Source organism: Lytechinus variegatus, chromosome 1 (assembly GCF_018143015.1).
Source record: "Lytechinus variegatus isolate NC3 chromosome 1, Lvar_3.0, whole genome shotgun sequence".
Classification (NCBI taxonomy): Eukaryota; Metazoa; Echinodermata; class Echinoidea; order Temnopleuroida; family Toxopneustidae; genus Lytechinus; species Lytechinus variegatus.
Window position 1 is genome coordinate 4,773,750 of NC_054740.1, and position 25,327 is coordinate 4,799,076.

General features: G+C 35.1%; 1 protein-coding gene across 1 annotated transcript in view; it reads left to right on the forward strand.

The window, feature by feature from the left end:
• LOC121410993 (cytoskeleton-associated protein 2-like) overlaps positions 1–24,981 on the forward strand; it is a 44,571-nt gene extending 19,590 nt beyond the window's left edge. The window contains exons 2-8 of the mRNA XM_041603480.1: positions 4,642–4,771; positions 11,016–11,270; positions 15,371–15,583; positions 17,735–17,966; positions 19,008–19,178; positions 19,813–20,072; positions 24,544–24,981. Of these exons, the coding sequence (XP_041459414.1) occupies positions 4,642–4,771; positions 11,016–11,270; positions 15,371–15,583; positions 17,735–17,966; positions 19,008–19,178; positions 19,813–20,072; positions 24,544–24,796 (1,514 nt within the window). The 3' untranslated portion in view covers positions 24,797–24,981. The remainder of the gene's footprint in view (positions 1–4,641; positions 4,772–11,015; positions 11,271–15,370; positions 15,584–17,734; positions 17,967–19,007; positions 19,179–19,812; positions 20,073–24,543) is intronic.
• Positions 24,982–25,327: the final 346 nt, after the last annotated feature.

Here is a 25,327-nt window from a genome sequence, read left to right on the forward strand (position 1 = left end):
ACACATACAAACTTACAAGCCTTGAAATATGCAGCTGCAGACCAGGGGCAATTTTTCAAAAGAAATTGCCCCCGGCTCACGGGCTTTTTAAAGGAACCAGGGGCAATTAAAAAATAAAAGAATGTAACGGTGAACCACACTGCAAATTTTTATAGCAAGCGCAGCTCCTGCAATTTTTTAATTACTACATGAATAGCATGCTACATGTAAGTAATAGGCTTATTCAAACATTTAAGAAATCAGATGAAAAAACATGCATGGGCTTATTTATTTTTCATCTTTAATGAACCACGAGCAATGACCCCCCCCCAAAAAAAAAAAATCTGAATAAATGAATAAAATAAAAATATTTTAAAAAGCAAGAGAGATGGAGAAAGAGAGAAATCAGATCAAATTTAGAAAAAAAAATAATTCTTAATTTTTTTTTAATGGTTAGAATCATGGGTGTGGGTGAGTGTTTGTGTGTGTTGTGACTGAGGTGCACTTGGATTGCATATAAATCATGTTAAAGAAATGAAGAAATGAAATCAATATCTAACTCAGTCTATTCAAATTCCAGCACTTAATCACAGGCTATGTACATGTATTGTAGTTTTTCACAAGTTATTTGAAAATGCAGATCTCCACAGCAAATGCCTTTCATTCTGGGAGAGTCTAAATTCGGTGAAAATGTATTCATTAATAACTTGAATATTCATCAAAATGAAGAAATAAAGTTTTTTGATATTTTTCAAAATTAACATGAAATCTAAACTCTATCTGAAACGGAAAATTGCCATCACTATAAAGGCCATTACTGATAGAATTCTCACCCAGAGCTCTGGCAGAGAACATGAGCTCAAACTGGCTGCAAGCACCACACTCAAGTGCACGACATCCTATTTTATTTTTTTCCTTTTTTTTAGATGGAGCCTTATTTGATGATTTTATTGTCTGATATTCACCCCTCCAAGAAAGCAATTCAAAAGATATAATTCACAACTATAAGCTAAGTGATATTGGATTATTATTAAAGTATTTTGATATCTAAAGTAGCCACCAATAGCCCAAAGAGTATGTACAATGGCAATGGAAAAGTGACAAGAGTGAGCACTAAAAATCATATTATTATTAAGATAAACAAGTGGAATACTGACTAAAAACATCATTGTTAATATGCCATTTATCTGATAAATGCTGTATTTTGACATTCAAAATGGCCGCCATAGGTCCTATATTTATCATGTACAGTGTGATTGGTGAAACTAATTTTTTACAAGAGTGAGAATCATATAATGCATATAGCTGTGATATACGAGTAATAATATTGTCTTAAAGGGGAATGAAACCTTTGGAACAAATAGGCTTGTGTAGAAACAGAAAAATCAAAGAATAAGAATAAAGAAAGTTTGAGAAAAATCGGACAAATAATGAGAAAGTTATGAGCATTTGAATATTGCAATCACTAATGCTATGGAGATCCTCCCATTGGCAATGCGACAAGGATGTTTGATGTCACTGATGAACAACTTTCCCTTTGGTGGACTATAAAATACCCTCAAAATGTCTCTTTTTGCTTTTTCTTATGATGATACAAAACAAACTCTTTATCCATGATGTATTCATAAAAAATATGTATTACATGCCCTCATGTAGAAAGAACACATGATCTATGGATAGATGTGATAAAAGAGGCAATTCAAGTGAAATATATACTAAAGTAATGGGGAGAGTTGTTCATGAGTGACATCACACATCTTTGTCGCATTGCCAATTTGCTATCTCCATACATGTCCATGTAGCATTAGTGATCTCAATATTCAAATGCTCATAACTTTCTCATTATTTGTCCGATTTATCTCAAACTTTTGTTGATCTGTTTCTTTGATTTTTCTGTTTTCACACAAGCAATTTTGTTCCAATGGTTTCATTCTCCTTTAAACATAATTTCTAACTAAATTCATCACATATTGGAGGTAATAAATGCTGTACTTTGAAATCCAAAATGGCTGCCGTAGGTCCTAAAAGTATTGTGTACATTGTAACATGGGACATATATTTTTTTACAGAATTTGGCTTTCCTTGACTGTAAATATTGCATATACATGTAATTGTGAATTATACTGTAAGAGTGAAATATTGTCTAAAATTATGGTTTCTAACGAGATATATCATAATGTTGTGTATTTAAGGTGATAAACGCTGCATTTTTAAATTGAAAATGGCCACCATAGGCCCTTATCGTATTATATGTACAATTTGAGTGGAGACAATAATGTTCACAAAAAGGGCATGGCAGCCATTTTGAATGTTGAAATACAGTATTTATCACCTAAATTACATAAGATATGATCATGTTTTCAGACAAAAAATTTCACTCATACATCACCATTTGGCCAAGATAAGCCAAATTCTGTTGAAATAATTTGTTTTTAAGCATTCACATTGTGCATAATACCGTAAGGGCTTGTGCGGCCATTTTGACTTTCCAAAGACAGTTTTTATCACCTAACTGGCAGAACAAATGATATATCTTAGTAGAAATTATGCTTTCAGACAATATTTTACTCATAGATCACTATTACGTGCATTTATGGTGCTCACTTCTGTGAATATTGGTTTCCCACTTTGCATTGTGCATAATACTGTTAATGTATAGCGGCCATTTTGAAAGTCAAAATACAGTTTTTAATACAAACTTGAAACCTGAATGATATATTTCGTTAGAAAATATGTTTTTAGACAGTATCCCATTAATTTATCACAAGATAAAAAATTATATGCATTTTAGTGCTCTTGTGATTTCTTTGCTTCTTTGGCAGCCATTTTGAATATCAAAATACAGCATTCATCACATACATGGCAAATCAATAATATATTTTGTTAACAATTATGTTTTAGTCAGTATTCCACTTGTTTAATCTTAATAGTATGCATTTTATTGATCACTCTTTAATACTTTTTTTGGCCCCCATTGCCATTGTACACATTACTGTTTGGGCCAGTGGCGGCCATTTTAGATATCAAAATACAGAAATGTTCCCATAAATGACATGATAAATGATATATCTCGCTAGTAATGATGATCTGCATATACTTCGTTCATACATCGCGATTTTTTTGCGGTTTAGTGCATATTTTTGTGAAAATTCGTTTTTCCCTATTCATATTGTACAGTTGAGTTTACAAGGGCCTATGGTGGCCATTTTGAATATCAGGAAAATAAATATTTTGTCAAAAATGATTTTTTTTCAGAGAGTATTTCACTCCTGCCTCAGGATCCGGATTTCATGCATTTCATAGCCAATGTGCGGACAATTTTAGGATTTTCATGGGTAATTTCCATATTTTGGCGGCCATATTGGATTTTGCCAATTTTCGGAAAATGCTCAAGGTTACACGAGTGGCATCATTCAGATTCGTAATCAGCACCCTCGAATTGACAAGAAACCATACCAAAATATAAAGAAACAAGGTTATGCTTCTTCTATCCTGGACTATAGACCAAAAGCTTCAGTCTCTGATGTTGGTTGTTCCGCTGAACTCTGTTTGCCCCAATCACCAAATACAGAGACCGAAGTTCTAGCTTGATCTGTAGGGACTCAATGGTCATATGTTTGTATTAAGTTCGGATAAAACATTAAAGTGAAGTTGCATGACAGCCGAAGTAAGTCACTGTTTTTCCCCTCTTAAGTTGATTTTTTCCAGTTTTGGTGCATTTTAGGCCAAATCGGAATAATAATCTTTAAAATGGTACATTTCTTTTTATGTTTTATGAAATAAAGACAAAAATCGATGAGCCCAGTCGGGGGGATTTTGCATTGTTAACCCCCTAGTGGTGGCTGCATGATAGCAAGCCATCTGTGTTTGAGGAAAAATAAAAAAAAAATGCCTCGAAACGGACGGCTGCCTGCTGTCTACTTTGTCATGTGGTACATGTACATGTACCTCAAGTGATGTTCCTGGATGCTCCACTCCACTACCGCTACACTACACTTCACTCCACCTACCCGAACATCAAAGTCCAAAATTCGCTCTGATACTCCTAGTGGCAAAGGTTGGACAAAATGCATATTTATTGTGAAAAATGGGCATAAAAAAGAATATTAAAAGCTTTATTTCATTAATTTCACTCCAATGACTCCATATCCATCCTCCGGTTAGCCTCAGAATTGGAGATATAGAGCCAACACTGAGTTCCTCACACATGAAAATAATTCGCTGCTGATTTCAAAACGTTAGGGTCCGAGCTTGGACATGCATGACATGTAACTGTAAGGGGTGAAATGAAGTTTTAGCCCATTTACATATTATTAGGGCTAGAAATCTTGAAGAGAAGATTTATTTTTAATTGTTGGAAAAATGATGGGCAGAGCTTGTAGTTGTAGATGCATGCAGATGAATGCAAGAAAAATGAAATAAAAAATATTGAAATTATATGATGCTCATCTAAACTCAAGAAATAATGATTTAGTAAAGTAGAGGCTTATACACATTAACAGAAAATATTCTGTATTTTCATGTCAGAGGACCTTTAAGGAGCATTGTAAGAATATGTGATTATTGATATGATTGACAGATTGTCTTTATGAAAATGACCTTGAAAATACAGCTGAAAATCATGAAAATTCAATAAATCAATATTTTTTCTTATTTCTTTAGATATTATGGAGAAGAGGTTGCAAGCATGGCGAGCAAAGAAGGGATTACCGATCCGAAGTAAAGTACAAGAGGAGAGAGACAAGAGACCGTTATTATCCGAGCACACAACTCCAAATCATCAGTCAAAGAGGTAATTTAATTCAAGACAAACATAAAGAAAGTACACTTCATGTGCCTGTTTGAGAGAACAAACAGCATGTCAGCATATAATATCAGACCAAGAAGTTTAGCTATGACTGGAGTTCCAACAGGCAACAAATTTATTCACACAGCTGTTCATTTCTAAAGAAGCACAAAAGAAAGAACAGCAGTTAAGACCTATTTGACGTCCGCCTTCGAAGCCGCCAGTTTCAGTGAAGAAATCCGAAGAGTGAAATTTTACGAATATCCATTTAGATAAATTTTCCATCTTTTAGAAACAAACAGAAATTTGTACGCATGACAATACATCAATAACCAAGCACTATCACGCTGAGATATTTGCCCAGATTATATCAATTTACCTTTAATTAGTGGGAAAAGTAAGAATTTGACCTTTACTGAAACCAGATTTTAACACTTTTCCGATTGTTTGTGGCAAATGAAAATTTCAAATGTGGTCGATTGAATATTGCTATTCATTATTATATAATGCCAGATGAGTACCCACACATGCCCAGTCGAAGGAATATGAGTCATATTTCAGGACATATTGCATAGTTTATTTTCGCATGCCTCCGAATTATGTACTACACATATAATAATAATAATAATAATATAGGATATTTATATTGCGCACGTATCCACCTTGTTAGGTGCTCAAGGCGCTCCTATATTACCCGGCTAAGCTAGGCGTTCATAGCGCACACAGCTTCTTAAGGAATTACTTCCTACCATATAACCAGACCAGATGCGGCGAAAAAGTAATTATCATCACAATAGCATATTTCCTTTTATACATGACCTATAGCTGCAGAGTCATGCGGGAATCATTTGTCTACACAATTGCAAGAGATGTTGAGCAAAGTGCATGCCTGACATACTTTCTGCTGGCGGCTTCGAAGCTTGTTCAAAGGATTTTGTTTGCTATGACTCCATCTCATTTAAACCTCCTTGATCAGACCATACACAGATCAAATGAAAAGAATAAGTGTATGGTACCATAAAATTGTAAAATAGGAGTTTCACTCACGTGCTCTTGCTCGAGGCAGCATATATCCAACAAACAGACCCGATTCTGTGCCGCCAGAAGGAGTTTGTAAGAACCCTTGCATTATTCTACATGTAGTTGCTTTGCATCAATTTACTGCTGGTACTAAGCTTACAATGTACTTTGGCTGTCAATTAAGCTCATCGTTTAGCGTCCGTTGTCTCTGTTAATGTTGTTTCGCTCTAGTGTTCTAGTCATTCATGTAATTTTATTCCAATGAACTATGCCAAAAAGCTTCAGTATGTCCTTTTTAAGGCCATTTTTACGAAAAGCAAAGAACTTGTCAGTCTTTTCCCTGTTGTATCCTGTTAGTGTTTGCAATGCTTTTGTCTCGCCCAGGTGAAGGGGAGACTTAGGGATCCAAATGTCGTCGGCCCGTCACAAACCTAATGACACATAACTCCACAACCGTATAAGTTGCTTTTCAACCAAACTTGGATGGTAGATGGACTTGGGGGACCTGCATATTATGCTGCAGTCAGAGGTCACATGGTAAGGTCAAAGGTCATTTTCAGGTCAACATTAAAGTTTACGTGCAAGGCTCTTATGATAAGTGTTATTCCATCCCAGTCATTTCACAATGAATTGTCGATACAATTCTGTTGTGTGCCCCTCGTAAATCACGATATTTCTGGTTATTTTCATAAGTGGGCGAGAAACAAAATTCGCTTTTGCCTTGTTATTTAATAGTGCCAGAAATTGTACCAAATCCCCAAAAGCAAAATCTTTACATGGGACCAGTCATGCATTGTAGATCAAGTTTAACCCATCTCAAACTCGAACAAACAAGGGTCACTAATCATTTGGTATAAATTTCAGGTCGCATGATCATGGTTGAAGATTATTTGAGGTCAATGAATATTGTTTGAAACCAACAGTGAAGATTTCAAGCTAATTTTGAAATTCTATGATACTGAGATCAGATACGGATATCAGATATCAGCAATTATTATTTAGATGGACATGTAGAGCCGCAGATGTTTTTTTGCATCTTGCAAGGTTGCTTCAAAGAGACAAAATATTGAAACTGACTTTAAACGTGCAAGCCTATGAAAACCGTCCAATATTTTCCATATTGGATGAAATAGATATTTGCCCCGCCCACAAGATTATCATTTGGTAATAAATGATTGTGCGCATGAAGCTATTGTTACATCACAATGGAATTGTACTGCGTATTAGTTGGCAATTTATTGAATTAAAATTCAGCAAGTATTGTTACTCGCTGAAGAACAATAATTTTACGCATCCCACTCAAGGCCATCCAGTATTCCCTAAATATTTGAGTATAATTCTTGGTTACTTACATGTAGTCCAGGTTATATAGGTCATTGAAAGATTATTAATCTGACCTACATGTATTTCATTTTCAATGAAGCTTATAGTATCAAGTATCAGTTTAATGAGCAAAATCTATAGGTAGTTGAATCAAGGTCTAAATGCATATTTCATCTGTTAAATGTACTACTCTTGTCAAAATGTCTCACCTGTAGGCCTGTGGCTAGTGACTATTTTATTTATTTATTTTATCTATTTATTTCTTTTATTTATTTATTTATGTATTTATTCATTCATTTATTTATTTATTTCATTTTGTTTACCCAGGGTAACCCCATCATTGGACTAAGCACTGGTTTTCTTGGGGGCCCTGCATACAAGTAACAAATACATACATGTAATAAATACAAACAATGAAAAAGTATTAAACAAGTATTATTCATCCTTCCTGCGAAATTGACAATTTTTTCCTCTTATTCCTGAGTCAATCCATGTCAAATCAACCAATGCTTGTCACCCGACCCTCTTCGATTTTCTTTAAACTCGCACAAAATGTTGCCCCAAGTGTCTGACGGAAAAATCTGAAATATTTTGCCCCAAGGTCAAACGGTTGCTAAGATATGGCCTCCCATAGCAACCAATGTGCACACAACAAAATTATTTTAAATAAAATAGCCTATTTTTGATTGACTACTGCAGCAAAGTTTGATTGATTACAGTCTTCATTTTAAGTAAATTGGAAGAACTTTTTGGTCTTAACATGCAGAGTATACTGTAGCGCGGACCTGTCAACCGGATTTCGCACACGAGGTCACCGAAAATGGCGTTAAGCATCCGTGTCAATGATTTCAGAAGCATGTTTGGAGGCTCATAAATCCAAAACTAAATTAGCTTAGAACCAAATATTATGCACATTTATGGACTTTCAGATACTCAACAGAATTACAAAAAATTGACCCAAGAGTATGTGTCGTTTTCCTGTAGGGCGCCCTCAAAGTTGGATTTTTTTCAAAAGATGCCAAGTTCAAGGTCACGGATCACCTCCCGTCCCATCGAGGAGGGGGACCAATTTCTGTGTTTTGATAGACATCTACCCATATTTTCAAGTGTTACTTGAGAAATTTTGGTACCAGAATGTTTAGGGGCTGATTTGCGCATTCCAAAATGGTCGTACATGTAAGTACCCTAAAATTGATGTTAATGACACATACATGTACATGCTTTTCAACACTTTTCAAATTGTGATAACTCAAAGATGAAGAGCCCAAAGACATTGATATCTTCTGTGATGATAGTCTGTAATTAGTATTAAAAGGATATATCTTCAGAAATAGTTTTTATTGTTGGTAATGACCTTGAAAACACACCTGAAATTCAATAAAAACAGTAAATTTGCTAATTTTCCAGAATCATATGGCATTCAAATGGTGTTTACATTGACTTTCAAATGGGTGTCATTTCAATACAAAGGGTGAGCTTAAGCCAAAACTTGGAAGACATGTTCCACTTTTGGTCTACTTTAAGCAACATAAAATATTTGAACTCAAAACCATATCATTTGACCTTGAAATTATTCCAAATATAGCTATTTGTTGCTTTATAAGTAGCATATTCAAATCGCGCGTGTACATTGTACTTTGCAACACATTTCAAAATGGATTTTCTCATAGAGAGAATACATGATCAGGCTGATATTTGCAGTATTAGTAGTCTGTAATGAGTACTTGGAAAATCTACAGTTTAGGTAACTATTCTATCAAGACATGAGTGGGTTAAAAACACTTGATTACTAATGAAAATTGTATGATTTATTGATTTTCATGATTATCAGCTGTATTTTCAAGGTCATTGTCATGAGAGAATAGGTACTTAATCTGTAGATTATCCAAGAACTCATTACCGACTACTAATACTGCAAATATCAGCCTGATCAGGTATTCTCTCTATGAGAAAATCCATTTTGAAATGTGTTGCAAAGTACAATGTACACGCGCGATTTGAATATGCTACTTATAAAGCAACAAATAGCTATATTTGGAATAATTTCAAGGTCAAATGATATGGTTTTGAGTTCAAATATTTTATGTAGCTTAAAGTAGACCAAAAGTGGAACATGATTTGCAATTATCAGCATGAACTCACAATCTAAGATGGAATAACACACAATTAAAAGTGGATAAAAACACTTGATTATTAATGAAAATTGTATGATTTATTGATTTTCATGATTTTCAGCTGTATTTTCAAGGTCATTGTCATAAGAGAATAGGTACTTAATCTGTAGATCCTCCAAGAACCCATTACAGACTACTTATACTGCAAATATCAGCCTGATCAGGTATTCTCTCTATGAGAAAATCCATTTTGAAATGTGTTGCAAAGTACAATGTACACGCGCGATTTGAATATGATACTTATGAAGCAACAAATAGCTATATTTGGAATAATTTCAAGGTCAAATGATATGGTTTTGAGTTCAAATATTTCATGTTGCTCAAAGTAGACCAAAAGTTGAACATGTCTTTCAAGTTTTGGCTTAAGCTCACCCTTTGTATTGAAATGACACCCATTTGAAAGTCAATGTAAACACCATTTGAATGCCATTTGATTCTGGAAAATTAGCCAATTTACTGTTTTTATTGAATTTTAGGTGTGTTTTCAAGGTCATTACCAACAATAAAAACTATTTCTGAAGATATATTCTTTTAATACTAATTACAGACTATCATCACAGAAGATATCAATGTCTTTGGGCTCTTCATCTTTGAGTTATCACAATTTGAAGTGTTGAAAAGCATGTATGTGTCATTAACATCAATTTTAGGGTGTTTACGACCATTTTGGAATGCGCAAATCAGCCCCTAAACATTCCGGTAGCAAAATTTCTCAAGTAACACTTGAAAATATGGGTAAATGTCTATCAAAACACAGAAATTGGTCCCCCTCCTCGATGGGACGGGAGGTGATCCGTGACCTTGAACTTGGCATCTTTTGAAAAAAATCCAACTTTGAGGGCGCCCTACAGGAAAACGACACATACTCTTGGGTCAATTTTTTGTAATTCTGTTGAGTATCTGAAAGTCCATAAATGTGCATAATATTTGGTTCTAAGCTAATTTAGTTTTGGATTTATGAGCCTCCAAACATGCTTCTGAAATCATTGACATGGATGCTTAACGCCATTTTCGGTGACCTCGTGTCCGAAATCCAGTTGACAGGTCCGCGCTACAGTATACTCTGCATGTTAAGACCAAAAAGTTCTTCCAATTTACTTAAAATGAAGACTGTAATCAATCAAACTTTGCTGCAGTAGTCAATCAAAAATAGGCAATTTTATTTAAAAAATTTTGCTGTGTGCGCATTGGTTGCTATGGGAGGCCGTATCTTAGCAACCATTTGACCTTGGGGCAAAATATTTCGGATTTTTCCGTCAGACACTTGGGGCAACATTTGGTGCGAATTTAAAGAAAATCAAAGAGGGTCGGGTGACAAATTGTCTGAAAATTGGTTGATTTGACGTGGATTGACCCTCCTCTGTACAGCTGTCATCCAGATATTCCCATAGAACACAAGGGCAAGACTATTTATGTGTCACAATTGCTCAGCCAGGAAAAAATGAATCAAAACTGCCGACATTCAAAATTATGCTGTATTAATGATTAAAATATTGACTGACATTGAGAGGATTTTTACAAATGTTGCCCTTTCCCATATGCCAATGTCCAATGACTCAGAACGATATACGATTCTGTTCTGGACAAAATATTATATGCCCTTCAAGGCCAGTCAGTATTTACATGTATTTAGTTTAATATATTCTGCCATTTATTGATAAGATTGCATCCCACACCTTTCATCTTTGTTTTCTGTCAAGTTTTATAATAAGTTAATAATTTTATGCTTTTAGGAAAATGATTCAGATGTCTAAATCAGAGAAAATTTTTGAAAAAGGTGAGGAAAGGAAGAAACAACCCAAGTTTTATACACCAGGCCCTTCAACCAGTAATAATGCAGCTTTCAATAGCAGACATACATGCACTGGTTCTAAGATCAACAAGCAGCCTGGAAGGCGAAGTCTAGCACCTTCAACTAGGATGAACACTTTGCAACAAAAGGATGTGAGCAGAAATGATCACAGAAAGCTACCAGCAGACAAGAAAATGTGAGTAGTGGTATGAAAATCATAGGGTTAAAAAATGTAGATATGATATTGAACAGTGTGTTAAATCAATATCCCTACCTATTTCAAGACAAGTTCAACCAAATTGTACAGCATTGCCAGGTAAAGTAAACCTGATATACACGATCACATTGTTAAATGTTAACCCTAAGAAGACGGAGGGGGAGGGGCTGATTCAGCCCCCTCAACATTTTTTGCGATAAATCCGCCGCTCTAAATTTTTTGACCGCGTCGCTCGCTGACTTTTTACTTTCAAGTCTCGCACAACTTTTGAGACCAAAATTGTGACCCCCTGGATATGCGGTTCCGAAATTACGCAAAATTTCGTAAGTGCATGCAAACCCAAAATTACTTAAAACGTGAATTTGTGTACAAATCCAATGCAAATAGTGTTTTTAGCCAAAATTCATAAAATGTATCATTGTTTTTCTTTTGCTGGTTAGAATCAATTAATTTTATCTTGTTTATGGTCAAAATAAAGTCCCCGACAATTTCCACTGAAAAAACAATCAAAAACAAAAAGTCGAAAAACCAAGAAATTTAGAAAACAATAGAATACATAAGAAAATAAATGTGATGTTGAAATTTTTGAAAAATAAATTTGATCAGATGCCTATCTAGAGTATGTGAAACAAAAATTAGCTTTTTGGGGCATTATTTTATTAATTAGAGCAAACTTGTGATTTTAAGCATAAATTAGCATAATCAATGAGCAATGAGATTTTTCACAGAATTTTATATTATAGTTTTGTAGATAATGCCATGGGTAATGCGCGTGCCAATTTTCGTCATGATCGCGCGATCGACGGTCGAGATCATAAGGGGGCCTGAATCAGCCCTCCCCCCCCCCCCCCCGTCTTCTTAGGAGTCGAAATAGCCCAGTCTATTAATAATACACACACACGTACGTGTTTCAGTGACCAATGACCACCCTTCAAATGACATATTGAAAGTGTTAACCAAAAACATTTACACATGTACAAAGAAAATCCCTTGTAGTCCAGGATAGAAGAGGCATAACCTTGTTTTTTTATATATACAATATTTTTTGATGATTTCTTGTCAATTCGAGGGTGCTGATTACGAATCTGAATGATGCCACTCGTGTAACCTTGAGCTGAGCATTTTCCACAAATTGGCAAAATCCAATATGGCCGCCAAAATATGCAAATTACCCATGAAAATCATAAAATTGTCCGCACATTGGCTGTGAAATGCATGCAATTGTTTGGCAGGAGTGAAATACTCTCTGAAAAAATAATTTTTAACAAAACATTTATTTTCCTGATATTCAAAATGGCCACCATAGGTCATTGTATACCTTTTTATGTACAATATGAATAGGGAAAACTAATTTTCACAAAAATGAGCACTAAACTGCAAAAAAATCGCGATTTATGAACAAAGTAATACATGCAAATCATTACTAACGAGATATATGTGGTGAATGTTGTATTTTGATATTCAAAATGGCTGCCAAAGGCCCTAAAAGTATTATGCCCAATGAGAAATGGGAGAAAGGAAATCACAAGAGTGAGCGCTAAAATGCATGCATATGTGATAAATTAATTGGATACTGTCTAAAAATGTATTTTCTAACGAAATATATCATTCAGGTTTCAAGTTTGTGTTATATAGTGTATTTCGACTCTCAAAATGGCCGCCATCGATATTAACTGTATTATGTACAATGCAAAGTGGGAAACCAATATTCACAGGAGTAAGCACCATTAATGCACATTATAGTGATCTATGAGTAAAATATTGTCTGAAAGCATAATTTCTATTAAGATCATTTATTCCGCCAGTTAGGTGATAAGTACTGAACTAGGAAAGTCAAAATGGCCGCTACAGTCCCTTATTTTATTATGCACAATATAAATGGGAACAAATCATTTCAACATAATTTGGCTTTGCTTGGTCAAATGGTGATGTATGAGTAGAATGTTGTCTGAAAACATGATTTATAACAAAATATATCATATCTTATGTAATTTGGGTGATAAATACTGTATTTCAACATTCAAAATGGCTGCCATATGCCCTTTTTGTGAACATTATTTGTCTCCATCCAAATTGTATATTATACGATAAGTGCCAATGGTGGCCATTTTCAATTTAAAAATGCAGCATTTATCACCTTAATTATACAACATTATGATATATCTCATTAGAAACCATGGTTTTAGACAACAATTCACCCTTACATCACAATTCACAATTATATGAAATATTTCGAGTCAAGAAAAGCCAAATTCTGTCAAAATTATACGTTCCATGTTAGAATGTACACAATACTTTTAGGACCTATGGCAGCCATTTTGGATTTCAAAGTACAGCATTTATTACCTCCACTATGTCCACTGCCAATATGTGATGTATTTAGATAGAAATAATGTTTAAGACAATATCTTTACTCGTGCATCACAGTTATATGCATTTTATGATTCTCACTCTTGTGAATATTAGTTTCCCTGTTCGCATGTTACATAATTTAGTTAGGGCTTGTAAAGGTTATTTTGAATATCATGTACAGTATTTATCACCTATATGGAAGAAGAAATGCGATGATTAAAAAAAAATGTTTTCAAAAAACGTTTTACTCATACAACAGGATGATATGGATGTAATGGTCAAGCAAATCCAAATTCTTTCAAAATTATATGTCCCAATTCCAATTGTAAATAATACTGTTAGGGCCTATAGGGGCCATTTTTAATTTCATAATACAGTATTTATCTCATGTATGACAAAAAATATTATATGTCTTGCTATAAAACATGTTGTCAGACAATATTTTACTCATAGATCACATCTAAATGCATTTTATGTTTCCTACTGGCGTAAAAATTAGGTTCTCCATGAATTTGCATTTACATACATGTACATGATAAATATAGGGGCTATGGCGGCCATTTTGAATTTCAAAATACAGCATTTATCTCATAAATGGCATATTTACAATAATGTTTTAGTCAGTATCCTACTCGTTTATCTTAATAATGTGCATTAATGCTCAATCTTGTCATTTTTTGGCCCCAGCCATTGCCATTGTACATAACACTCTTTGGGCCAGTGGCGGCTATTTTAGATATAAAAATACAGCAATGTTCCCATATTTGACATAATAAATATTATTATTATTTGTTTGGCGTCACCTGTGCCTGGGAGGCGAAAAGCGAACTGAATCACTGTGACCCGCAGGTCTCTCCTCCCGATATAACTGATTGGGGGGAATGCAGGTGGACCACTACACCGGGGTTTCCCCCTACTCTTATACGAATAGTGCAATGGGTTCTTAACGTGCATAGGTGGTGACTCTCCTCTACACGGGGCCTCCATCTAACGTCCTATCCGAGGGACGGAGTGTTTTCCATTGTAACATAGCCTGCATCTATGAAACATGGGAGAGACGTTTACACACAACGCACTGGCTTCAGTCATCCGCCCGGGGTGGACTCGAACCCATGGTCTTTGGTTCGACGGGCAGACGCATTACCGACTGAGCCAACACCGCTCTCAATAGTCGTTCATACATCGCGATTTTTGCAGTTTAGTGCTCATTTTTTGGTGAAAATTAGTTTTCCCTATTCGTATTGTACATGTACATGTACATGATAGTGTATACAATGGCCTATGGCGGCCATTTTGAATATCGAAGGAAAATAAATATTTCTTCAAAATAAGATTGCATTTCACTCCTGCCATACAATTTCATGCATTTCACAGCAAATTTGTGTACAATTTTATGAGTTTCATGGGTAATTTGCATATTTTGGCGGCCATATTGGATTTTGCCAATTTGCGGAAAATGCTCAAGGTTACACGAGTGGCATCATCCAGTTTCGTAATCAGCACCCTCGAATTGACAAGAAACCATAAAAAAATATTGTATTTATAAAAAAAAAAGGCTTGGTCAATTTTCTATGGGGCCTATCCTGGATTATTGTGCATCTAAGCAACGATAATCAGCAAAAACATGAATGACTATAAGGTTCACTCTCCCAACTTGATACTTTATTTAGTTTTTATTATTTTTTGTATTTTCAATGAACCTTTTCATTCAACTGATCTATATACAGGCCATCTCATCCGAACAAAAGTGATAGAACCACAACAGCCTTGCCTCAGAAAAATATCATCAGGTCACATGATCCATCACATCTTCACAAGAGATCTGTTCGGTTTACATCACCAAACTTGTTAGGATCAGGAGAACCAGTTGATGAGAATGTACTTGCCACTGTTGCAACCCTTGTCACACCTGTACAGACTAAGACCAAGCTGGACATGAAGTGAGTCCATTCATTTACTTCCGTATTTCATAAATACTTACTCTAGAAATATGATTTTTGATCTGTATGGTCAAATGCCAAAATCACAAAAAAATACTGTTAAAAATGATGCTACATGTGCATGTTTTGTACATGAGGTTCAAATCACAGTCAAATATATTATTGGGCAGATTTTTTGTTGGTTTTTCAGTATTATCTCTGTATTATCATTTAAAGGACAAATCCACCCCAACAAAAGGTTGATGTGAATAAAAAGAGAAAAATCCAACAAGCAATACACAGAAAACTTCATTAAAATCGGATGTAAAATAAGAAAGTTGTAACATTTTAAAGTTTTGCTCAATTTCAAGCACATTTTGGTTGGTATGCAAATGAGGAAACTGATGACGTCAACCACTCACTATTTCTTTGTATTCTATACATGAAATATTATATATTCTAATATTCTCCAATTGTCAAGTGAAACAATGCTTGATTCGTCCCTGTGCATGTGGAACTACATGTAGCATTGCTTAAAGGACAAGTCCACCCCAACAAAAACTTGATTTGAATAAAAAGAGAAAAATTCAATAAGCATAACACTGAAAATTTCATCAAAATCGGATGTAAAATAAGAAAGTTATGGCATTTTAAAGTTTCGCTTAATTTCAATAAAAATTAAAATAGTTTTATGAACGAGCCAGTTACATCCAAATGAGAGAGTTGATGACATCATTCACTCACTATTTCTTTTGTAATTTATTATATGAAATATGAAATATTTTTTATTTTCTCATCATTGTCATGTGAAATGAAGTTTCATTCCTCCCTGAACACATGGAATTCCATTATTTCAACATTTTGTGCTTCAGGCAAGGAGGTCCTAATCGTCAAATTCGTAAAAATTGAAATATTGTATAATTCAAACAATAAAAAACAAAAATAGTGAGTGAGTGACATCATCGACTCTCTCATTTGGATGTAACTGGCTCGTTCACATTGTAACTGGCTCGTTCACTATTTTGTTGAAAATAAGCAAAACTTTGAATTGTCATAACTTATTTTACATCTGATTTTGATGAAATTTTCAGCATTGTGCTTGTCTGATTTTTCTCTATTGATTCAAATCAACATTTTTCTGAGGTGGACTTGACCTTTTAAAAACTATATGATTCAGTCAAGTTGGTCTCTATTGTCTAATCTGTAAAAAATAAAATATTGTATAATTCAAACAATAAAAAACAAAAGAAATACTAGTAGTGAGTGACAGACATCATTGACCGACTCATTTGCATGTCACTGAGTTGTGCATATCACTGTTTTGTGAAAAATAAGTAAAACTTTAACCGTAATCTGACCAGGAATCACCCCCCCCCTTCAACATTTTCTGTGATCATTCCGCCGAGTTTATACTTTCAAGTCTCGCGCATCTTTTGAGATCAAATTTGCGACGCCCGGGTACGTGGTTCCGAAATTACGCAACATTTTGTAAGTGCATTTCAGACCAAAAATTGTTCCAAAACGTGATTCGTGTACAAAGTCAACGCAAATTGAGTTTTCTCATCTTATTCATACAGATATGATTATTTTTGCTTTAAACAGCTGAAATCATTTTAGCATGACTATGCTTCAAAAAGGTTGTGCAATAAATCTGGTAGAAAAAAACAAAAGGTTGAAAAACAAAGAAATACATAAGAAATTCATAAAACAATAAAGTACATAAGAAATTGACTTCCAAACTGAAGTTTTTTTCAATTGGGATTGTTAAGAATTCTACTAGGAATATTTTTATCAAAAATCAGCATTCTAGGAGCTTTATTTAGTGAATTAGAGCAAAAAGTATGATTTATGCATAAATTAGCATAATTAATTCATATAAAATAAAATCTCATTATTTTGGAAAATTTTAACATACAGCCTTATAGATTACATCGCACACTACCAGTGTGCAAATTTTTGCGCCGCCCACGCGATCGGCGGCTAAGATCCCCCCCCCCCCCCCTCCCGGGCACTTATTTCATTTTCATTTTCCCATCTGCTTAGAACTACATTCTCAACTCAAACCTTCTACTCTTCCTCTCAGCATTCCTCATTGCATCCTCTTCCATCTTCAATTATTGCACATCTGTTCATTAAACGCATGATGATGCTAATTGTTCATTGAATTCACAGAGAAAGGCTGGATCAGTGGCTGATAGCAAAGGGCAAAACACCTAGGTTTCATAACTTCCTGGGCTATGAGTCATCTATGCAACACACCCCTTCAGGCAACTACCAGAGGAGAAGATCCTGTACACCCCATCATGGTAAGGACAGGAGAGACACACCATGGAAAAGTACACAGACGACTGACGGAGCTCCAGGACATGATACCATGAAAGAGTGTTTGGAAATGCTAGAGGAGGTGAGAGGGCATACTAATTGCATGTAATTCGGGGGGGGGGGGGACTTCCAGAGAGTTAAGTGTGACATAAAGTTGATCTAAAAAAAAAATGTAAACCAACCTATAAAAAGAAAATAGCACAGATTAAAACAACCATACTATAAAGTATAGTTGTATGGACAAACTTATGACACCTTATTGAGTCATTATGGCATTATATAAAATGAGTCATGGCATGGTGCTAGAATTATTGTGATATCTGAAAAATGTTGCTGAGTTTGTCTCATAATCCGAATAGTGGGAGGTCCTCCTGCAGAGCCTGCGTATAGAGTGTACATCTAGATTCATATAGTTTCAACCATTATGTGAAATGAATTTAGGTATAAAACAGGTCTTAGAATCTATTTTTATGCAACTAAAAAACAAGTGATATGACTCAGTGGGGATAAGAATAGATGCTGTCTAGCCATTTTAATGAGAGGATATAGATTTTGATATTCTGTTTGAAGTTTTTTTTGTATTCACTTCAAAAGTAATATTGCCCTGTTATGCAAATATATCAATGGTATTCTTGCTCTTACTTGAAAATAGTTTCCAACTCAAAATTTTGATAGTCAAAGAGATGTGAACTCCAGGTTTTGGAGTCTTCAGGTCATCTCAAGATTTGAAGACTGTTTTGAGACCATTTTCAGTCTCTGTGACGTCTCCCTCAGTTGCGGAGATTATTTCATTTCTGAAACGTCATTGCGACTACAGGAGATGCATCCATCCATGACTTCCAAGCAAATTGATTCGCATCTGTTTTGGAGATGTCTCTTATTTGCCTCATGGTAGTTTTCAAAAAGTTCTACATTGTGAACATTGTTTGTTGTAGCGTATACCTCTCAGGAACCTATTTCCAACAAAATGTGGTGTGACATGTTCTTAGGCTACTCAAATGATTAAATTTCATTGGCCAGTAGCAAATTTTGAGTAGATTTTGTGTATAGATTACTGCTATTGATGGCCAGTGTTTGATTTGATTATATATTTTTTTTTACCTTTGCTTTTATCCTTTTTTAGGGATGTCCATTGGAAGTTATGTCCATTTGGCTTGATGCAGTAGTGACCAAGGCTCCGCTTATTCAACAGTGTGCCGGCTATTGGTTGTGCAGGGCGAAGATTGCTGAGAAAAGAAGTGGAGACCAAGCTGCCACTGAGTGCTTGTTTGAAGCTGCAGAATTCAATCCTGAGGTAAGTGAATAATGCACGTAAGCGCGTGTATAAAGGGCCAAATAATGAACGATGTGCGAAAAGAGTCAATGGATATATCCATTTGGCGAGTCGAGCACAGAGTTTATTATATAGGTCCTCTATGCACAAGAATGCATGCATTGTTTGTTTTATTCACCCCTTCTCCCCATGTTACTGAGTTTCCCCAAATGCTATATTTAATCTAAATTCTAGATAATTCCAAACCTTGCACTATCCTGAACTCTGACGTCAGAGTGCAGGATAGCACTTTTGGTATGACGTCAGAGTGCAGGATAGTGCAGTGCGTATTGGATGCAATAGCGCAATTCGCTAAATATCATGTGATCCGATTTGGACCAATCAGATTATAGAACATTCCTGGGAGTTGTATAATTAAGGAAATCCTGTATTTGAGTCTAATATTACTTTAAGCATAATGATTTTCATGTCCCCATACTTATTCAAGATCTGTCTCTGTCTCCATGTTAAGTAAATGATTACTGTTTGTCAAAGTGATGGAAGAAAATACTATATCCAATTGTTATTTCTTTCTATTTCTCTCTTATTTTTTTTTCTTTGTTCTTTGTCTATCTTATTTTTTCCTCTTTCTTTCATCCTTACCACATCACATCAGCCTTCAAAAGATATCCTGGACACCCTGGCGACCTACAGACTCAAGCTGAAGATGAGCCTTGAGGAAGGATCTGAAGAGACAGGTGCAAACTCCCCTCTCAGACACTCACCATGTCTTGAGATCCAGACACCAGTAGCACATCTGGGGTTTGAAGATGAGGATTTGAACCAGTCTTACAATGGAGAAGGTGGTGAGAGACCTGGAGACTCCCATTTGAGTATCAAGTATAGCCTCAAGGAATCTACACCTTATTTTGCAAGGTACCCATAATATTTGATATTACTTTATCTGGGTTTGAGTGCAGGACAATGTAGATACATTTTCTTTTGCTGAAGGAAATCATGCCATGGCTGGGTTTCAAACCCTACGACCCTCTGTTTCAAAGTCAGCTGACTAATCCTCTAGGCCACAATGCTCCCAAATGCTATTGTATTTGGTGATCCAGAATACATTATTCTTGGATAACAATGCCCTTTCAGTTCTTGAATATCTCAACTTCTAGGCCCCGTCTTACAAAGACTTATGATTGCTCCAATCAATAGTAACTCTATGGAAATCCATCAGTGTCATATTTTATTATTTAGGAAATTTGCACAATGTCCTTTGAAAACAAATAGAAGCATACTGAATTGTCTCAAGAAAACAGTTAATGCATGAATATACCTCATAACTAGAAAATATTTTGAAGAAGCGTGTAATGTAAATGTTGACGTTGCTGGCTTTCCATATTAGTATTATGTAGATTGAAGTCACTTAACTGAAGACTAGTTTGTACTGTTAGTAATGTTCACAAAACAGCATAGTAATATTGTACAACGCCTACTTAGCTTGTTGTACGCGATCAAATGGGAAGCTCAATGTCACACATTCGTACCGTTGCACACAAGACGTACCATCCAAAATGTACCATTGCACGGCTTTAGGAGGTGACGTCACAATCCGATTTCATTGAATAAGGTGACAATGCGCGTACAGCCCGCTGGCTAAATGCGCAATTCTGTCCAAGATCATGTGCGCTTGTGGGATTTTGCTTTTTGCTTTCAATATTTTTGCTCCCTTTTCATAGATTACTGCAGGGAAAAACTCTTGTTTTTTCATATTTTCGCAAGATTTCGAGGCGTTGTACAACACAAATAGCGAATATTCTTATTCGTGCAATGGTGCGAGATTTTGCATTCAGTGAAAGAAATGCTCTATTCTAACGCCTCGTTGAATAGAGCATCTTTCTTTCACCTCATGCGAAATCTCATCGCACTCATGCCTATTCGCTATTTGTATACTATGGTCAGTGTGTTATATGATGAGAGTGAGTGACATGTGTATGTTTTTGATTGGTCAGATAATTCATGGACATTGAATTGCTCTCTTCAATGGCATTCAGATGGACTGGTTGGGGGAGGGGGGGGGGGCTTCAAGAAACCAAAACCCAAAATGAGAAGCAATCTTATTGTTTCATAAAAATCAGTTGTGAAATAAGCAAGTTATGGACGTTTAAAAAGTCTTGTTATACTTTCAATGGGGATCCTCAACTCTCCATTTGTTTTGTACACAATTTTTCAGATTTTCCCTATTATCTTTAAAATTGCATATTGCCTCATTAAGAGCATAATATATGTAATGGAAAAAATAATTCACACCACATATATTTCAAGGTCAGGAGGAGATGATGTTAAATATTCAAAATAAAGGGAAAATTGTTCCTCTTGTTTTCCTCTTTCCAATAAGATTGCTTCTCTTCTTGGGTTTTTGTTTCCTTTAACTCTATCTTACGGACGTTCCACAGTTAAAATGAAGTCCATGTCAATTTCACCAAATTTTGCAGTGAGTTACTTTGGTATCTACAATCTACATGTACCAGTATGCATTATGAAAATGAAAAAAATAATATAGGTTCATGTGCTTATTTTTTTCTACGGGTCTTCAAAGTTGGCGTATTGGAATGATATGCAATCTTGCACAATTAACCCTAAATAGACTGGGCTATTTCAATGCCTAAGAAGACTGGGAGGGCTGATTCAGCCCCCCCCCCCCCTTATGATCTCTGCCGTCGATTACGCGATCGCGACGAAACTTGCCGAAAAAACTTGCGAAATATCTCATTGCTAATTAATTATGCTAATTTATGCGTAAAATCTAAATTTTGGTTGAATTAACTAAATAATGCACCTAAAATGCTAATTTTTGGTACACAGACACTTTATAAATAAACAAAATCGCATTTATTTTCTTATATATTTTATTGTTTTCTAAATTTCTTTTTTTTTTCGACTTTTTGTTTTTTATTGTTTTTTTCATTGGAAATTGTCGAGGACTTTATTTGGACCATAAATAAGATAGAATTAATTGATTTCACTCTGTAAAATGAAAAATAAACTATACATTTATGAATTTTGGCTAAAAATTATTTGCATTGGATTTGTACACAAATTCACGTTTTTGTGCAATTTTGTGTCTGCATGCACTTACAAAATGTTGCCTAATTTTGGAACTGCGTACCCGGGGGTCTCAAATTTGGTCTCAAAAGTTGCACGAGACTTGAATGTAGAAAGTCAGTGAGCGAAAAATGTCGAGGGGGGGGGGGGCTTTAGGGTTAAGAGAATCATGCCTCTCTTAGACCTCACAAATTCACGAAATGAGTTTAAATCATCTTTACTCAGTGGATACCGCATCAAATCTCATCAAATTTTCAAGATATATAACAAAGTGTATACCAAAGTAAGAGAAAGTCTTTTAATTGGTAAAACTACATGTATATCTATTTGGAGTCAGCAGCACCCTCATTTGGCAAGAATGGTGCAAAAAACTCAGAAAAAACAAATCTTCAAGGATGTGAATCTACTCAGAAATTAAAAAGTATCTTGTAAGCTGCACTTTTTTCAAAATCCATGTCATTTTCATCAAATTCTGCTTAATTGTAGAGGAATGCATATCAAAGATGTAGGGAAGTTAAAAATATGGGGTCCATGTGCTCAATTTTTAACTACGAGTGTCCAAACTGTTGCAAATTGGCTTGAAAATCGCCTAAAAAGCGCCAAAAACATGCCAAAGTCTTTACCCTCCAAAATGCAAATGGTTCCACATTTCGCTCCCTAACATTCGAAATCCATGTCATTTTCATCATACTCTCTAGATTTGTAGAGGAATATATTTCTAAAGGCATTATAATATTGAAAATATGGGGTCCATGTGCTCGTTTTTAAATTATCAGTGTCTAAACTTATGCGAGTTGGCTTGAAACAGTCTAGTATGCACCTAAAACGGGAAAAAGTCTAATACCGTCCAAAGTGTTAAAATACGAATGGTTCCTTAGTCCTGCTCCCAAACATTCAAAATCCATGTCATTTTCATCATACTCTCTATATTTGTAGAGGAATATGTTCTGAAGAAGTTAAGACATTTAAACCATGGGGTCCATGTGCTCATTTTCAAATTATCAGTGTCCAAATTATTGTGAGTTGGATTGAAACAGCCAAAAGTGCGCCGAAAACAAGCAAAAGTCTTTTAATACAGTCTAAAATGTGAATGGTTCTGTACTCTGTAGTCTTGCTCCCAAACCTTGAAAATCCATGTCATTTTCATCATACTTTGCAGATAGATACTTAAGCACCTGATTATTCCAGATATGCAAAAATCAATGTGGGTCAATGTGCTTGATTTTTTGCTACACAGCTTCAAACTTAACCCAAAATGGATGATGTTCTTAAGAATTGCACATCCAAAAGAATTTGGCATTTTTACACCTCATGAGATCACAACAATGAGTTTAAAGCTCTATTGCTCAGTCAAAATTTGTATCTACATGTACATGAGGAAAAATTCTGAACCACATTTCCATTTATTCATTATACTTTGCAGCACTACAAAGAAAATATTTGGAAATTGTGGAGGAACAAAAAAGATGGCCCATGGAATAATTCCAGTTGATTAGCTTCATAAAATGAAACATAAGATCTGCAGATAAGAAAAATCAGCTCACATTACCTACAGTGGATGTAAACTACAAGACTGTATACTTTTTTTGTATAGTAATATTTTCAAAAAATAATTGTTTATATTCTTTAATTAATTATGCACATAAGCATATGAAATTTGCCTTGAATTTGTTTTTTTTTGTGTGTATGTTTTCGCCTTTAACTAAATTTTTATAACTAGTAAAAGGCTCATTTTTTATGGGATTGTCAATAATTACGTTTCTAACATATACCTCCAAAATATTGGAAAAAATATAATTAATTTCTTATGTATTTCATTGTTTTTTAAATTCTTTTGTATTTTTTTGTTTTTCAAACCTTTGTTTTTTTATTGTTTTTTCTGATGAACTTTGTCAGGGACACTTTTGCGATCATAAATAGCATGAAATAAATCCATTGAAAACAATAAAAGTAAAAATAAGCATGTTTACATTGAATGATTTTTGGTTGAAAAACACAATTCGCATTGACTTTGTACATGGAATCACGTTTTTGAGCAATTTTTGGTCTTGACATGCACTTATAAAATGTTGTGTAATTTCCGAACCGCATACCCGGGCGTCTCAAATTTGGTCTCAAAAAATGGGCAAGACTTGAAATTAAAAAGTCAGCAAGCGGCGCAGTAAAAAAATTGCGCAACGGCGTAGTGATGAATTTTGCTACAAGATAAGTCAAACCAATTTTTAAAAAAATAGAAGAGAATTAAAGGTGCTGTGATCGATTTCTAAATTTGTGTTTAAAATCTGTTTATTTTTGGCAGGATTCATCAGACCACTGGTGATTCCCCACCAACATCTTGCCTGCTGGTCACTCCGGTCAGACGGTCAGCCCGTTTGGAGAACAAACGACATTCTGTGGCATGTCTGGGTACCCAGCACACCCGCACTCCGGCTGTCGAGGACTGCATGGACTCCATGAGTCAGGTAGCGGCTAACTTTCCTTCAGCGCAGCTTATTCTTCGCCCAAACAGAGCTCTCAATGAAGAATTCTCTCAGACTCATTTACAAGACTAATGGAGTGTTGCAAGAAACATGCGATTGATTACAAGTTCATTGCAGGTCCCAAAATCAATCATCAGTTTTGAAATTGTAAATTTGCATTTGATCGCTGGTCTTCTTCTTGCGCGTCGTGGTCTAGTGGTTCTGACTCACCTTACAAACAGAGGGTCGTGACTTGTTTTCCTTCAGCAAGAAATTTATCCACACTGTGCTGCACTCAACCCAGGTGAGGTAAATGGGTACCGGCAGGAAATAATTCCTCAAAAAGCTGTGTGCACCTGAATCGGTAACCTAGCTTAGCCGGGTATTAGTAATGGCAGGGCCCGCTGGGAGAACATTTTTTGGAACTAAAGTGGCTACCCTGGGTAAATATACCCTTCTTGCTGTTATTGATAATATTATTATTTATCAGCAAAATTAATTAATTGTTTTTAGTTGAAATTGATCTATTACTCTTTAATTTACAACTGAAATTTGCAATCAATAGCAAATATTTCTTGCAACATCCCCAGGAGACTTAATTCCACCCTATTGTCTTGTTAATTA